Source organism: Numenius arquata, chromosome 3, assembly GCF_964106895.1.
Source record: "Numenius arquata chromosome 3, bNumArq3.hap1.1, whole genome shotgun sequence".
NCBI lineage: Eukaryota > Metazoa > Chordata > Aves > Charadriiformes > Scolopacidae > Numenius > Numenius arquata.
Genome location: NC_133578.1, coordinates 73,474,050 through 73,492,019, shown reverse-complemented (window position 1 = coordinate 73,492,019; position 17,970 = coordinate 73,474,050). Strand labels below are relative to the sequence as shown.

Here is a 17,970-nt window from a genome sequence, read left to right as displayed (position 1 = left end):
TTCTCAAGAAAGCGTTTCAGTCTCTCTCCTCTGACTCATACATGGAAAGATAAGGCTCCCTAATTGTAGGCCCATAACAGAGGTTGGGTAAAAAAACCCTTCTTTTCCTTTCTTATACTGACTCGTAAAATCAAACCAGAATGCAGACCTTAATCTGATGGGGAGTTATTACATCCAACGTTGACCTTGAAAGTACTGAAGTCGAAGTCACGCTGGCAGTAAAAATCACTGTGTTTTTTAATAATCTTAGGACATTTTTATGACAGTTGGTTAACTGTGGTTATAAAGCATAAAAAACCCCTTATCTTTCCTGTTTAAAAACATGCAGGTTTTTTTGAGTTGAAGGAAAAATATTTGTAAACAGGTTTTAATTCTCTGCAGAAGTCGTCATTTTGAGTGGATTAAGTGTTTCCAGAAATTTTTTTGTTAAAATTTGAATATATCACAGAGAAGTGCCTTTGTAGGTTGGAGTTAAAAGTGGTGGCCACAAGGCCAGAGGGACAGTGAACTGTGCAAGCCCCCGGTGTCCCTGGATATACACCCTTATTGCTTGTCCCTGCTGTACTGGCCTTGTCTCCATAAAAATGAGTTGGTTGTCTCAATGGATGTTGGAATATTAAAAAAGAGTCTCTTAATTGTATCCATTTTGCTTATATCTATCTATTTAAGGTTGTTTATTCATATGAGACAGGATGATGCTTGTAAGGCTAGTAATGGAGCTCTTGCCAGCCTTCATGCCCTGTGTTTATTTAAAGCAACTGTGTGATTTACTGCAAACCCTTCCCCGCGTCTCTCAAGTGTTTACTGATGGATGAGCTCAGTTGAGATGTCCCAGCTCATCATTCACAAGTCACAACATAATTCAGGAAAGAACCTTCTGTTCTCACCATACAGCCCTTTTGCAGCGATATGACATCAAATTATTTCAGATGCTGGTGAACATAGAATGGTTTGGGTTGGAAGGGACCTTAAAGATCATCGAGTTCCAGTCCCCTGACCTGGGCAGGGACACTTCCCACTAGAGCAGGTTGCTCAAAGCCCCATCCAGCCTGGTCTTGAACACTTCCAGGGATGGGGCAGCCACAGCTTCTCTGGTCAACCTGGGCCAGTGTCTCACTACCCTCACAGGAAAGAATTTCTTCCTAATATCTAAATCTCCCCTCTTTCAGTTTAAAACTGTTCCCTCTCGTTTCTGTCGTTCCACTCTCTGATCAAGAGTCCCTCCCCATCTTTCCTGTAGCCCCTTTAAGTACTGGAAAGCCACTATGAGGTCTCCCTGGAGCCTTCTCTTCACCAGGCTGAACGACCCCGACTCTCTCAGCCTGTCCTCACAGCAGAGGTGCTCCAGCCCTCAGATCATCTTCATGGCTTCCTCTGGACCCGCTCCAACAGGTCCATGTCCTTCTTGTGCTGAGGACTCTAAAGCTGGATGCAGTACTCCAGGTGGGGTCTCACAAGCGTGGAGTAGAGGAGCAGATGACTAGAACAAAGATCAGTGATGTCGGTTAAACTGTAGCTTCGAACTTTGTTTCGACCAGACTCGCTGCAGTGAGTTGACATCACACAGCAGTAACCCCTGCTGGAGCGGGTGTGGAGAAGGGCAATGAAGCTGGTGAGAGGTCTGGAGAAACAGGTCTTATGAGGAGAGGCTGAGGGAGCTGGGGTTGTTCAGCCTGGAGAAGAGGAGGCTGAGGGGAGACCTTATCGCTCTCTACAACTCCCTGAAAGGAGGGTGTAGAGAGGTGGGGGTCGGTCTCTTCTCCCCAATCACAGGCGATGGGACAAGAGGAAATGGCCTCAAGTTGCGCCAGGGGAGGTTCAGATTGGATATTAGGAAAAAATTCTTCCCTGAAAGGGTTATCGGACATTGGAATGGGCTGCCCAGGGAAGTGGTTGAGGCACCATCCCTGGAGGTATTTAAAAGACGGGTTGACATGGTGCTTAGTGATACGGTTTAGTGATGGTTTTTGTCAGAGTCAGGTTGATGGTTGGACTCGTTGATCTGAAAGGTCCCTTCCAACCGAGACAATTCTACGATTCTGTGTAACTGCTGCTCAACAGGATGGCTCTGTGGAGGCAAAATGAGATGACTATTTACACGTTGCCATTTCTTCCATGTCCTGCAGAAAAAACATTCACCCTAAATGAATCATAACCTGCCAACCATGTAGCTTTGCTTGCCTTGAACTCAATGGTTCCTCTTTCCCATCATAAATTTTTTTTGAAGCGGATTCCCCCCTATCTATGTGCCAGCTCAGGCAGTGATAGGCGTCGTTGTCCTGGAGCGGGTGAGGTGCCAGTTAAACACAAAATTCCTGAACCTCCTTGCTTGGGAAGGCTGCTGAACTCGGCAAAGTTGTTAAAACCACAGGGAGATGGAGTTTTTGTCTGCACTTTTATTTGGATTACCGGCTTGCTGACTTGCACCTATGATTAAGGTAGCGCTCGTTAAGAGAAGCTGATCTCAACTGCAGATTGGGATCTGGAGGAAGGATGAGTTCCTGAACAAGAGCTTTAAACCTAATATGTCCCCCCACTAAGTATGTCCCAGATAAAACTTTGTTGTCAGCCAAGATATCACCAAACAGCTGGAAAAGCTACGCAAGAGGTAGCGGTCTGAACCATGATGTGAACCAAGGTGCCACCTGTACAAACACAGCTCTTTCCTAGAGATCTAAAACCTGCTGCAAAATGAGTTAAATCACATAGACCTTGGCCTCAGACCTGGATTTGGAATCCTGATGGTGAATTTGGTTATTTATAGTAAGTTGTGGGCAAAAAACGTCATCTTTTCACAGAATGATAGGGCTTGGAAGGGGACCTCTGGAGATCATCTAGTCCAACCCCCCTGCCAAAGCAGGTCCACCCAGAGCAGGTTGCACAGGAACGTGTCCAGGCGGGTTTGGAATGTCTCCAGAGAAGGAGACTCCACCACCTCTCTGGGCAGCCTGTTCCAGGGCTCTGCCACCCTCAAAGTGAAGAAGTTCCTCCTCATGTTTAGGTGGAACTTCTTATGTTCAAGTTTGTGCCCAATTCCTCTTGTCCTATCACTGGGCACCACTGAAAAAAGACTGGCCCCATCCTCCTGACACCTACCCTTTAAGTATTTATAAGCATTGATGATGTCCTTCCTCAATCTCCTCATCTCCAGGCTAAAAAGACCCAAGTCCCTCAGCCTTTCCTAGAATGTTTCTGCATCACTGCAGAGCACACCGGTCTTGGGAAAATGTGATTTATCTCATGGAAGAAGTCAGCATCGTTAGTCAAGATTTGATGGCACTTTAAACAGCAGGAGATTAGACTTCCAAATTTGCAGCATGGGCTATTTTGGGTAGGGATTGGTATAATCCTGCTCGGTAATGGATGGCTCAGCGCGGGGAGCACAAGGTACAGGTTGATCTCACCAGCAAAGGTCAAACACTGCTCACACTTATAGTATGGGATTTTGAATAATAAGTGGTTTTCCCTCCTAGGATAAAGACACTGAGTTTTTCAGTCTTGGCATCAGTTGGGCTGCAAGAAATGGGTTGTTTTGTTTTTAATGCTTTGCTAAGAAACGTGTCAAAGCGGTTACCTGCCCTTTGCTGATAAACTGAGAGGGAGACGGGATCCCAAAGGACCCGAGCGTAGCTGCTCTTCTGGGCCAGTCTGCCATCTGCAGGCCATTGCTCTCCATGCTGGAGAGGCAGAAGGCAGGGCTTCGGGGGCTCGCTTTCCTTCTCCAGAAATTATTATTTGTAACATGTTTTTTCCTGGGTAAATGTTATAGAACAAATCCAGTTTTTTTTCCCGTTTGATCCTATGAATAGTCACCTCAGTTCTGAAAAGAAAGCAAGGATGGTAGAGAGAAGCGAGCCTCTCTAGCTGCTCCCTAAACGTTAATGAATAATTGCTTTGTCTTTTTTATTTTCCAGTGTTCAGTTTTGTAAATCAACATGTTTCTGCTTAGAAATGGGACACTTCCTATAACAGTCAAGTTCTGTCCATCGTTCCCTGTCCATTAAACCTTTAGTAACTCTTTACGGTGGTGCTTTTAGATGAACGTTACCACTTTAATGTTCAATTCCTGTTGAATATTAAAAGTTTTGCTGAGAAGGGGATGTGTGTGTCCGACAACCAGGCAGCTTTCCAAGCATCCCGAAGATCTTCGGATTTATAGTCCAGGAACGGATAGAGGATGCAACAAAGCTGTCGGGCTTCTCCACAGCAGACTTTGGCTGTTACTTTTTCACAGAGGCCATCCCCACCAACACCCCCGTTAAAAAAAAAAACAACTGCATACTCAGCAGAATTCAGCCAAACTGTGATTTTTTTAGACGGTAGTAACTCATCTAAACTAGTGATTCCACTGTTAAATACATCTTTTTTTTTTTCTTAACTTTTATTTCAGTAGCTTAAATATACCTATTGTTACCTTGTTATTGCCCAGGTGTTTGAAAGATAAATGATCTGCGATTTCCTTAGCTGGTTTTTAACTGTTGATAAGAAATCTTAACCGGATTGTTCATTTGGGAGGGAATTGGCTGTAGGTAAATTACCGATCAATTTACAGTTTTCAAAGGAATAACAAAATCTCATGTGTAAAGTGTAATTTTACGTGTGTCCCACATAACCTTTAAATCATTTTTGTCTTTGTTTTTAGGTCTTCCTGAACAATACTACAGCCTCACTTGGTTCCTTAGCCCTATCCTGGGCTTGATCTTCACTCCGCTTATAGGTTCGGCCAGTGACCGCTGCACCCTGAGCTGGGGCCGCCGGCGGCCTTTTATTCTTGCTCTCTGCATTGGTGCCCTCTTTGGAGTTGCCCTTTTCCTTAATGGCTCTGTTATAGGTAAATAACGAGGAAATCACCTGCGCGTATCTCCTGCCGACATCCCTGCTTTCAGACTTTTATGTAGGAAGTAAAGATAAGGGTGTGCAGTTGACGTAACTGACGTTGGGTGTTAAAAATCATGAGAAATCTCTGCAGCGCCGCGTTCGAGCTATCCACCTTGCCTGTTTTTATTTGAAAGTTAACGGCGCTGTGCGAAGTATTGTGCAATCAGAGCTGTAACTGGTAATTCAGTGTTATTAATACAATGGTTGCCAGCGTAATGTTTGCGGTCGCTGAGACCGATTTGGTTGATCCTTGACATGGGAAAATTGTAGCAACCTGTTCACAGGGAAATGTTTCCTGTTGTGATCCATTTTCCCTTTAATGCATATCTGGCAACACATCCTGTTTCCAGCATTATTTCAAAAAATTATCTTTTCACTTTTTCTTGTGCTTTTCTTAGACCCGGTATTGAAAATGTCCAGAACACAGTTAATATTTGTTTATCAAAAACTATGTGGGAAAATAATTTTTCCTGAGCCCCCATCAAAGCTGGTAAAAATAGTTTCCCTTGAACATAGTTTACTACCCGGCTTAATCTACAATCTACAATCTCTTTGTAAATTTAGTGTAGGAGAGGTGACAGCAAGTACATTTGGGGAAATGTTTACATCATGGTTGGACTGATGCAAATGAAAGGAACTTAGCACCTAATAATATCCTCTTGGCTCTGCTGGGTTTGGTTTTTTTTTTTTTTGTGGTTAGATGCAGCTCTATTGTGAAGGAGTTTTGCTAATTGAGGGAAATGAGTGGAACATTACCTTGGCTCAGCGTGTGAGCTTTTTAAAGCCAGATTGAGGTGCCATATGATGGTTGTCAATTTTCTTGAAACCGCAGTGGACAAACTGTTCAGATGAATGACGCTTAACTTACGGTTTTTTTTTTAATTTAGCAAAGCAATAAATATTAATTATTTGAATTGCTATCATATGGTATCAATTGTACTTTGTAGTTGTGTCTCCAAGACTTATTCCTCCTCATCCAGACGCATGCAAGATGTTAGACTACAGCTCTCTTTTTAATTTAAGATTTAATTTAATTTAATTTAAGGCTCCGGGGAGACCTTATAACAACCTTCCAGTACCTGAAGGAGGCCTACAGGAGAGATGGGGAAGGAGTCTTTGTCAGGGAATGTAGTGATAGGACAAGGGGTAATGGTTTTAAACTGAAAGAGGGGAGATTTAGATTAGATACTAGAAAAAATTCTTTACTGTGAGGGTGGTGAGACACTGGAACAGGTTGCCCAGAGAAGTTGTGGATGCCCCATCCCTGGAGGTGTTCAAGGCCAGGCTGGATGGGGCTTTGAGCAACCTGGTCTGGTGGGACGTGTCCCTGCCCATGGCAGGGGGGTTGGAACTCGATCTTTAAGGTCCCTTCCAATTCTCACCATTCTGTGATTTAATTGCTAAGAAACTCTTACTTCCACACAGTGGTTTAGGTCAGTAGTCATTGATGCTGGCAAGCAAAGCTCATATGCAGTTTATAGGTTTATTTTGAAGTATGTCACCTTCTAATAAATCAGCAGCAAATATTGTCTTTGATTTTTCTCTTAATTTTTCGTTACGCAGCAATACGGTCTGTTGCGTAGCTTTCTAGAAAACCTGTGTTTTCTAAATACCCCAGTGCAATGAAAGCTCTTTAAAACACGGGTTATTGCAATGCACTGTGAAGGGGAGCTGTATTCTTTATGCATCCATTCCTGGGACGTGGATGTGGTAGATTTTGAACGAATGCCCTCTTCTGAAAAGCTCTATAAACACACCTGTGCCTCTCCCAACAGAGCCTGGAGCAAACTCAGCTGAAGTGAGAGCCATTCCATGGTCTCGTCTAGCCCCATTCCATATTAGAAGATAGAGATTTGCCACTAACATTCAATTTTCATATCAGCTTCAGACAGCATTTGATCTACTGTTTAGAACAGATGCGCAGTATGATAAAGCAATATTAGTCTCTCTTTAATTGAACTTTTTGAAATGGTGGCTTGTGTCACGTGTTAGAGAGAAAAGGCGTTTCTTAGCACTCTCTGGCAAAAGGGGGTGTCACTGGTTTGCAGGAAAAGCCTCATTTGTAACCAGATTTTCTTCTAGAGGGACCCTGTGTGCTCTCATTGTCTGTCTTCTTCCCATTTTACGTTCATGCTTCCCTATCCTTAGTCTCCAGTTACTCATAAGCCTGAATTCAGTTGGGGGCTACAGGAGATGCTGCAAAAAACTGAGGTGGTTGTTGTAGCGTAGGCTTTTTCGTGACCTGGCCTCTGGCAGCAGGAGACATCGGGAGGGGAACAAGGAGCACAAAAGCATAGTAAAAAAGAAGTTTTCTAATCCTAATAGCAATATAGAGCCACATCCCGGGGGAACAGCCGTGTATAGATCTTATTCAACTCATGTTCTCCCCGCTGCGTGCTCTGCTCAGGTTTCCAACAAATCTAAAGCACCGAGACCCTTGGTGGTTTATACTGTAAGATTCAGCCGAGCCTAGGACACGTATAAACTTCGGCAGCATTCCGAGGACTTGGGGTAAACCGGGATTGAATATGCAAGAACCACAGCACTTGAGATTTAGATGATTTTGGTGGCTTAGCCGGTTCATCTCTTTCCACAGTCGATTTTCATCAGTTACGCTAATGGTTTTATCAGAGCCTTGCATGTGTAATGTATAAATCTCTCTGATTCAAGTAATTCACGCTTTTGTCAATGCTTCGTTTCATGACAAATTTGCAGCTCTATACTAATGCCGCCTTTCGACTCTGTAGACAAAAAGCATTTCGTGCCATGCTCTCACCAGAAGCTGACTGACCTTTTTTGCAACGCAAAATACCTTCACGTTGCTTCATCCTTAAAAGTTCTGCTTATAAAAGCCATCTAGAAAATAGGAATGTTTAAGAAAAGCAAAGAGAGAGGTGAGAGGCTTAAATTTCACTTTATCCAGGCCTTAGGTGTCAGGAATGCTGTCAGCGCTGCAGTTACCTGCCTTTGTAACTGATGGATGAGATTTGGCAGGTTGGGTTTGGATGTTTTCCTCTCTCACCATGGCCGTCTCTTCTAAAAACAGCCTTCAGCATTTGAAGGAAAACACAGGCGAGGAACACAAAATAATATCCAAATGCTCTCAAACGTTTAAGAGATACTTTAAAAATAACATATTGAAAAATAAATGGCAGTCTTACAAATGTAAAAACATCATCTTTGTCCCCGACCTCCCATAAATCTGTGCCAAAGAGTTGAAATGGCCATTTTACTCTGTAAAGGAACGTTTCCAATGAGCGTTGCCCACCTTTCTCTTAAGCAGTTGAGGTCGCTCTTAGTAGTTTTCCCTTTTGGAATGACGTGCTCAGATTCCTCTTCCTTTTTCCCTCAGGTCTGGCTATTGGCGATGTCCCGAACAAGCAGCCCATTGGAATAGTTCTCACGGTGCTTGGTGTCGTGGTGTTGGACTTCTGCGCTGACGCAACAGAAGGGCCAATTCGGGCCTACTTGTTGGATGTGGTGGACAGTGAAGAGCAAGACATGGCCCTTAACATCCACGCGTTTTCAGCTGGTATGGAGTTAGTTGATATGTTTTTGGCAGCTGTCATGTCTTCCTGATGACCAAGTTGGGACTGAATCGATTTTTCCTGAGCTCACTTCTCGTTTTTTCTCTTCCGTAGGTCTTGGAGGAGCAATCGGTTATATGTTAGGAGGGCTGGACTGGACACAGACCTTCTTGGGTAGCATTTTTAAATCGCAAGAGCAAGTCCTTTTCTTCTTTGCAGCCATTATTTTCTCTGTCTCCGTTGCTCTCCACCTTTTTAGTATTGAAGAAGAGCAATATAACCCTCAGCAGGACAGGATTGATGACGAAGGAGACACGCTTTCCAGTGTCAAATTCAGCGGTAGTCTCCCCCCTCTGAATCGACTGAATGTAATTAGTGAGGAAGAGCCGTACGGAGCCTCCATGTTCCATGACGAGGTTCAGTCAGAGCACGATCTCAACATGGAGTTCCTTGAGGTGAACATTGTAAGAAGCAAGAGCGACTCGGTTCTGCACATGCCCGATGCGACATTGGAAATTGAATCGGAGCTGCTTTTTCTGCATGACATCGAACCCTCCATTTTTCAGGATGCTTCATATCCAAACACTCCCCACAACGCAAGCCAAGAGATCATGAAGTCCAAACTCAACCACCTCTCTGCTTTCCTCAGGGACAATGAGAAAGAGGAGGAAATGTTGCTTGATAATCGCTTAAACGAAGATAAAGTCCCGAACGTGAACGGCTCCCTACCAAAAGAGTTCCTCAACGGCCACGCTAGAATAGGCATGAAGCAATCTAGTACTTCAAACTCCATGCGGAGGCGGAGGCACATGTTCTACCGTCAGCCCTCTTACACCTTCTCCTACTACGGCAAAATAGGCTCTCACCGCTATCGCTTTCGTCGGGCCAATGCCATCGTCTTGATAAAGTCCTCGCGCAGCATGAACGACATCTATGACATGCAGAAGCGGCAGCGACAGAGGTGCCGACACAGGAATCCGAGCGGCACGACAAATTCAAGTGGAGACACGGAGAGCGAAGAGGGGGAAACGGAGACCACTGTCAGACTCTTGTGGTTGTCCATGCTAAAGATGCCAAAGGAACTGCTGCGACTGTGCGTCTGTCACCTCTTAACTTGGTTTTCCATCATTGCTGAAGCTGTGTTCTACACGGATTTCATGGGCCAGGTCATCTTTCAGGGCGATCCGAAGGTAAGAGGACAGCTGCCATCGGCAGACCTGCTTCTAGTTGCTCATTTCTGAGATGTGCTCGTTACAAGAAAACGACTTTGTGTTTGCGTTTGGTGCAGGCCCCTTCTAACTCGACTGAGTTACACGCCTACAATGCGGGAGTTCAGATGGGATGCTGGGGCCTGGTGATTTATGCTGCTACTGCTGCCGTTTGTTCAGGTAAGAGACTCTGCACGAAAAGACACCTCCTATAAGTATTTGCAAGGTAAAAATGGTTTTGCTTCAGTAGCATCACCTCCTTGTTTGGTCACAAGGTTTACACCCTTGGAACTAGCGGTGTTCCCCAGGGGTCAGTACTGGGTCGTTCAATCTCGTTCAATATATTCATCAACGACCTGGGTGAGGAGACAGAGTGGACCCTCAGCAAGTTTGCTGATGACACAAAACTGAGAGGGGTGGCTGACGCACCAGAAGGCTGTGCTGCCATTCAGCGAGATCTAGACAGGCTGGAGAGCTGGGCAGCGAGGAACCTGATGAAGCTCAACAAGGGCAAGGGTAGGGTCCTGCACCTCAGGAGGAATAATCCCACGCACCAGTACAGATTAGACCTGCTGGAGAGCACCTCGGTGGAGAGAGACCTTGGAGTCCTGGTGGACAACAAGATGACCATGAGGCAGCAATGTGCCCTTCAATTCTGCCTTTTGCAGCGTGTGTGCAGGCACGTCTGCACCGATCAGTGTGGTGGGGACGGCTTCTTTGTTGAGACACGTCAAGTTGAAGTTCAGGTGGGCAGCTTGTTTCTGAACACAGACTGAAACGTGGCTGTAAACATTAATTATCTGATCGCTTTGTTTAGCAAATACGCTTTCATTAGAAACAGAATCTCCTCTGCGCTCAGAGCGTACCTGCACTGATAAAGTTAATAAATAGGCAAAACTAATGAACGGAGTGAGTGGCCCATGACGTGTTTGAGCCTCAAAGCATTAAGTTCTGCCTCAGGTTTGTAGCAGGGTTTAAGAAAGTCTCTGAGCTCATTTGTTCCCCAGTTTCTGAAGTAGAAATACATCTTTTTCCCAATGGGCTGTGTCACTAAGACAAGCCAAATACGCTGTTAGCGTCTGAGTCCTAAATAGCGTGTCAGGCTGTCATGGCCACACCAGAAACTTCACCAACTAGACTAATATTTATGTTTTATTCTTCATCTCTGCAGCCTTGTTGCAGAAATACTTGGACAACTATGACCTTAGTATAAAAGTGATCTACATCCTGGGCACGCTGGGTTTTTCTCTCGGCACGGCAGTGATGGCCATATTCCCCAACGTCTACGTCACCATGATAATGATCAGCACCATGGGAATAGTCTCTATGAGTATCTCCTACTGCCCCTACGCCCTTTTGGGACAATACCATGATATTAAACAGGTAAGTGGAATATTTTGAATATTTTAATCAAGGCAGAGCATTCGCATTTGTCACCTGGTCTAGTGGGAGGTGTCCCTGCCCAAGGCAGGGGGGTTGGAACAAGATGATCTTCCCTTCCAACCCAAACCGTTCTATGGTTCTGTGCTTTCTCCGAAGATCATAGTGGCAAAATGGATTTATTAAATGGCTTTATTTGAGATACCCGCTTGGCTGGGATGCGTGCCAAAGCACAGATTCGTCCTTGACAGTAAATAGCAAGAGCTGCCACTTAAATCAGATGGTGTCAGCGTCGAGTTGGCTCAGTGGGGTCACGACGGCTTTACCTTGGGCTGATGTATAAAAGGATTTGGGAGCGTATGGTAGATGAAGAGAGATGAAATAATTATTGGAGTATTTATTACATACTTTGTTGTTACTACTGTTTCTGACATTACTCGGGTTCATCGCAGTATTATATATTGAGGTGAGTGGAAATCATAGACTCATAGAATGGTTGGGGTTGGAAGGGACTTTAAAGACCATCCAGTTCCAACCCCCTGCCCTGGGTAGGGACATAGAATCATAGAATGGTTGGAGTTGGAAGGGACCTTAAAGATCATCGAGTTCCGACCCCCCTGCCATGGGCAGGGACACCTCCCACCAGACCAGGTTGCTCAAAGCCCCATCCAGCCTGGCCTTGAACACCTCCAGGGATGGGGCAGCCACAGCTTCTCTGGGCAACCTGGGCCAGTGCTTCACCACCCCCACAGGAAAGAATTTCCTCCTAATATCTAATCTAAATCTCCCCTCTTCCAATTTAAAACTATTACCACTCCATCACATGTACCATTACATCTCCCACTAGACCAGGTTGCTCCAAGCCCCATCCAGCCTGGCCTTGAACACTGAGAAATTAGAGGAAGATACTAGTGCTTAAATATTTGATTTTTTTGGTTTTTTACCTCCTAATGCACGTTTCTTGTCTTTTTCCAGTACATTCACCACAGCCCCGGGAACTCAAAGCGAGGATTTGGCATAGACTGCGCCATTCTGTCCTGTCAGGTTTACATCTCCCAGATCCTGGTGGCCTCTGCGCTGGGTGGTGTGGTGGACGCGGTCGGCACGGTCAGAGTCATTCCCATGGTGGCTTCCGTGGGATCCTTCCTGGGTTTTTTGACAGCTACCTTCTTGGTCATTTACCCCGAAGTCAACGAAGAGCCGAAGGAAGAACAGAAAGGACTAGGTCCTCCAGAGACCACCGAGGGCAAAGGCACGAGCGCCGAGAAGCCGACGGTGCTGAAGCTCACGCGTAAAGGAGCGGCCGCGGCGGAGCCGGAGAGCGAGTCAGCCGTGTGAGGCCGTCGCCGTTCCTTCACCCACATTCCAGGGAGGGCAGGTGCAGGATTAAGGACTTTTTTCTTTCCCCCTCTCCCCCCAGGAAAACAAAATAAGATCTTCACTGCTTGTAGCTAAAATTACAGAAGAAAAGTTCCATGCAAAAGTGTAAATGAAATTCTGTAGTCCTTAATCTAGGCTTGGACAGGTAGCCACGACGCTAATTGCTTTCTCTACAACTTAGAAATGTCATTTCTGAACACTTTTTTTATGAAGAATACATTTAGATTTCGACTGAGTTTTATTAATCTGCATGAGACTCACAGTGTATACAATTAGCCAGTTAGAAAAATTAAGTTTTCGGCTGTTTTTAAACTAACTGAAAATGGAAGCTATCCTGACTTACAGTCTCTTGCTATTTTTTTTTTTTTTTTTTTTGTCTGATCATTTCAGATCTCTCTGGTGTAACAGCTTAGACATCTTGATGAATTATTTTTATACTTTTTTTTTTTCACGAGCATGACCCTTATCCCTCTGACAGCTACAGTTCCTTAACGTTCAGTTCAGACTCCGTGGGTTTATTAGTGCAATTACTGCAGAATAGGTTTATTTGCAATTACTTTCGAGAAAACACAAAACAAAAAGCAATTGACGGCCGTTTCTGCGAAACTGCCTTGAATCCTTTTAGTCGTGAATCCTTTTAGTCGTGAATCCTTTTAGTCGTGAATCCTTTTAGTCATCGGTCCTTTTAGTCATCAATCCTTTACTCGACAGCTCCTCCCAAGTCTGCTGCCTTGCTCAGGAGAGGGCCAACAGGGATGTGAACTGGGAGCTGGAAGGAGCAGCAACTGGGAGAGGTGACCAGCACTGACAGGTTGTTTGTTGGTTTTTTGGGGGTTTTTTTTGTTTGTTTTTTTTTTTTTTAATCACAAGTGCTGAATTTTTATGAATGTCGTTGGAAAACGCTGTGACAATTTTTAGCTGGGAGTTTTACGCGCTGGTGAACTCGGGGCGGGGGGTGGGAGGGGAGGGTGCTTTCTTGGCATTTAAACCTGATCATCTCTGGATGAAGCTGCCGCGGAGAAAGGGTGTCTCTGGGGTCAGCTTCGGGGGGTGGGGAAGGAGAGGGAAGGGGGGGGGACGTCGTGCAAGGGGGGGGCGTGCGGATTCTCTTTCATTAGGGAAAGGAAGTCGTCGATTAATTGCACTTTTAACGATCCTTTAACCTCCTGGCTGGGAACGCGGCAGCCGAGGTAAAGGCGCGGTGTCAGTACAACAAGGTAAACCCAAGGCCTACCTCCGTCGCTTCACGGCATCCTCTGGGTGTAGAAAAATCTCTGTCAGAAACAGTATTTTAGGCCTTAAAATTCAAGCCGGTAGCGTGTGTTGCTGTTCCGGTCCCCGCGGTGGAGGAATTGCAGGTTGGAACTCTTCCGAGCCGCCGTCACCGATGTCATCAGCGCAACCACCGTGTCCCTTTCCTCGATTCGGGACGTTGCTGCGGTGCAAAGACGTTTGGGTTTTTTTCTGTGAAGAGCTTGAAGGGAGTCGCGTTAAATCTGATGGAAAACGCTGTTCGGATGGTTAGCGGACGAAGCTCAGAGATCCAACGGCCGTTTCAAGAAACTTTAGAAACCCAACTTGGCGTTCGTCGTCCCACGGGAAGCGTTTGTGATGTTTCGGACTGGTTTCGGCGTGGACCTCGGCCCCGCGCTGAACAAATCACAGCTCCTTCTCCCATTTCCGCCGCCTCGGGCTCCTCGTACCACAGCACTTCCGAAACGCACGTGTAAATCACGCTGCAGCAACGAGTCATTCAAAGGAAGAATATATATATTTCCAAACGAAAAGCCGGTTTTTAATAAATTACTTGAATCGTCGATGCATTTAAGAAATGTAGGGGGTTGGTGTATTTGAAGTTCACGCGCAGTCTTGGCCAGCGCCGATGACGGATTCCTGGCGGCGGAAGGCGGATTTTTTTAGCTGAGGGCGTCCGGTCGGTGCCGATGTCCCACGCTGTCGAGGGGGTGACAACGTTGGGTTTTAGGCTGGTGAAATCGCCAAGCGCTAAAGTACCCGCAATCGCACAGGACTGAGTTGGGGTTGGTTTTTTTTTTTCCCCGAGTGTCTCGAGAAAGTCTTTTTTTTTTTTTTTTAATTTTTTTTTTTTTTTTTAATTTCGAACACATACTGTGAGCCGCGTTCAGACAGGGGAGTGATACTACTGAACAATATGAGACCTTCTGGAAGAAATCAGTTGCGAGAAATACTTTAACTGAACTTCTGCCGTGAATCTTATCATCTCAATCACATTTCATATATTCTGGTGATGGTCGTACGTAGCAGAGGCGAGTGTTGGATTTCACCCTGTAACTGGCGTTCATGTAAAATACGCACCGAGTTAGGCATTTTTAAGTGGCTTTAATATTTTATTTTTAAATCTCCTTTTAAAGGCTCCACGTTTGGTTAAACGAAGGCTGTTGAGTACTCCTTATTTTAATTACTCTATTTCTGGAAAGCTGCTTCTACCGTTTAAAAATCTGCATCTTCTGGCCGGTGCCTTTTCCCCGTGAGGTTTCAAATCGCCGTTACTCCCCATAGCACCTTCGAAAGCCGAGATTTTTCCGCAGCACCGTCGAGCTGACCGAGGTCTGGCCACAAAGAGAAGCCGAAGCTCCCTCTCGCTTCCCACCCGGCAGAGGGAAGGTGAAGCCGTTTTGGGGGTGAGCTCACGCATCATTCTTTAGTTTTCTCAGTCCAGGGGAAGGGTGAGGAGGGAGGAAGGACGTTTGGGACCCCGGAGGGTTTCAATCACAGGCAGGGCAGGGCTGATTTTGTCCCAGCCAGCATTTGGCGTAGCCTCCTTTCTAAGAATTGGATGTTAAAACCTGGATTTGGAGTTGTTTATGGAGCTGTTTAATTACTGTTCGTAACGCATGGATAAGCGCGCTGCCTTGTCGCAGGAAGCTCTATTTCACTCCCCTGTAAAGCCGAAGGAAATAATTATCCATTGTAAACGCGCTGAAGTATTTATAGTATTGCCAGAAGAATTAACTCGGGGGAGCCCCTGCCAAAGTATCTCCTCCTGTAGCTCGGCCAGGCTGCGAAACCGCCGCGCCGCCGGCCGGGGCTCCCGAGAGCTTTTCCTTCAATCTGAGAGGGTTTTGCGTCTGGCCCTGGCACTTCTCAGGGTAGAGCGGGCACCGATTTCTTTCTTCACGTCTCCTTTAGGTTATCTTTTGATACAGGAATTATTTTGGTTTCGCTCACGATTGTAAGGTAAAGGCAGTAAGATTTTTACGTGTTTGTTGGAGAAGTTGTGGGAAGAGAGAGTTGAAGGGGCTTTATTTTATTCCCGGTGACAATTAAGCATCATTTTCTGTTGGTCGGTGTTACCGTCTCGTCCAGTTCATCCCTCGCCCTCCATCCCTTTGGACCTTCAGCGCTGTTGCCTTGAGGTTCCGTGGTTCCCGTTCCGTGTTGCTCTATTTGTAATCAAGTTTACCGTATTCTGCCGCAGTCCTGGTGCCGTGTAACACCCCGGACCCCGACAGCGCTCGGATCCTCAGGTGCCGCGGTCCGTAACCTGCAACATCTAGAAATATTTCACACCAGAGCAGAGAAGCTCAAACGTGAACCGCTCGGGAAAGGCGCAGCGTGGATTTTTGCATCCCTTGGATTATTTGCGAGAGTCCGGTCGGATCTGCGCTGCTCGGGAATGGCAATTTCAGACTCCAGAAGCAATAATTTCTTAGGAATGTTTCTCTTCCTGCTGGTTAGATGGCTTTCATAAAGATTTATTACCTAAATAGCCTTTTAATAACACGAATCTGGTCGTTTGCTGGCGCTGGCAGTAAGCGGTTATGGAAAGATGCGGGTTGTTCATCATCAGGAGGGAGGAAGGCAGTAAATCCAGCGGAGGTTACTGCTCCTTGAAACACACAGTGTCCTTTTCCCCTTTCGTTTGGAGCCTTTTTCTCGGCTGTGAAATATTCCCGGCGCGGCAGCTGCGAGTGGAGCCTCCTGCTTTTCTTGCCCGTGAGGAAACAGCCTCGCGTGAGTTTTAATTCTCCACGGAGGCGTGGAAGGGAGGGCCGAGGCTTTCTCATCCCTCTGCCGTCTGATTTCCCCCTTCAGCGCTTGGAATGACAGAGACAGCCATTATTGCCAGGTACCTCGTTTCCAAAAACCCTCAGTTCCATCGTTAGAAACGCGTCCGCCCGCCCTCGGTTTGTGGGGAGCTTGGCTTTCCTCCGACGGCCACCAACACGGCAGGGTTTTCGTGGCTACCGGCGAGGTCTTGCGGCCACGCGGGTTGAGGTCACATCTATGAGTAAAGAAGTCACAGTTTGTTCCTGGGATTTCTCCTTCTGCATCCGGGCGGGAGGGAAGTTTGGGGGGGGGGGAATCTTCCTCCCCGGCGGCGCGTTGGCGGGGTCGGCGCTCGTTCTCCGTGCTCGCTTACATCTTCGATCACTTTTTTGTAGACGCCGCGTCGGGTTGTGCGACGCCGCGTCGGGTTGTGCGACACCACGTCCGTGACAAACCGTAGGTCAGTCACTGCGAGTTGGGGGTGTTGGTTTTTTCGGGGTGTGTGGCCGTGTGTATATAATAGACATTTATATACACGCTCCTCGGGCCAAAACGTCTCCGGTGGTTGCGTGCTCGTCCTCGCTCTACCCAACAATATTTCAACCGAGTTCTTCCAGGTTTCCCTCACCCCCTCCCCGGCCGCTGCCAGACGAGCTCAGCTATAAATATGTATCTTATTTAAACCAATAAGTAAACTCCTGCACGATATTCCAAGCACACGTAGCAGCTTCGGCGTCTGAAGTATCTATTGTGGAAGAGAAGTGGGTTTTATTTGCGGCTGTTTCGTCCTCGTTTCCTTTCCGTAGGCCAAATAAACGTTAACGAACACCAAATGTTGCACAGAAACCTTCTTGATACGACTGTGTCGAAGAAATAACCAAATTTTATTTTTCTTTGCAGAAACTTTATGGTTACAGAGAATCCTTCTAGCTGTTTAATCCTTCCTTAAACGATAAAGCTGAACGTTTGTAAAGCGCGTGGAAAAGGAACAAAAAAAGAAAAAAAAGCGGTCATTTTTGAAAAAGTTGGAGCTACCCAAAGGTTTTTCTGTTTCTCGTGTTGCAGCCAGAAGAAGCCGTCGGCAGAGGGGGAGCCGCCGGAGCTCAAAATCAAACTGGCCTTTTGTTTTCGAGGCCGAGGAGCCCCCACGGTTCGGAAATTGTCGTAGATAATAAGGAAAAAGGTGAATTTGCCTTTTCGTAACGTCCCACTGACGTCTGCCGGGGCGCTCGTTAAGGACGCTCCAGTTTTTCCTCTAATTGAAATTAAAATCACCTCCTGGAAAACTGGTTTTATGTGGTTCCTCCACCGAGGTGAGTGCGGCTCGTCTGCCTTTCACCCTCGCCCCCGGGGGGTGCCCGGGAGGGATAAAATACCTTTCCCCCCCCCCAGGAAAGAGAGAGCATCTGGTAAAATTAAAAAGCTTTCAATGCCCTTGGGACCTGCTAAATAAGAAAACTCGGGCCCCGGTTCAATTTGACGTGTCCTGACACTTTTCTGCTTAAATTTTGACGTTGAGGGTGAAGCTCTAGGAGCATTTCCCCAAAGCAGGCGTCGCCTCCTTGAGT

The 17,970-nt window shown here is 46.2% G+C and overlaps 1 protein-coding gene across 1 annotated transcript in view; it reads left to right on the top strand.

Moving 5' to 3' along the window:
* SLC45A4 (solute carrier family 45 member 4) overlaps nucleotides 1-12,331 on the top strand; it is a 35,453-nt gene extending 23,122 nt beyond the window's left edge. The window contains exons 2-7 of the mRNA XM_074145446.1: nucleotides 4,643-4,831; nucleotides 8,231-8,410; nucleotides 8,520-9,595; nucleotides 9,694-9,793; nucleotides 10,785-10,996; nucleotides 11,969-12,331. Coding sequence (XP_074001547.1) covers nucleotides 4,643-4,831; nucleotides 8,231-8,410; nucleotides 8,520-9,595; nucleotides 9,694-9,793; nucleotides 10,785-10,996; nucleotides 11,969-12,331 — 2,120 coding nt within the window. The remainder of the gene's footprint in view (nucleotides 1-4,642; nucleotides 4,832-8,230; nucleotides 8,411-8,519; nucleotides 9,596-9,693; nucleotides 9,794-10,784; nucleotides 10,997-11,968) is intronic.
* Nucleotides 12,332-17,970: the final 5,639 nt, after the last annotated feature.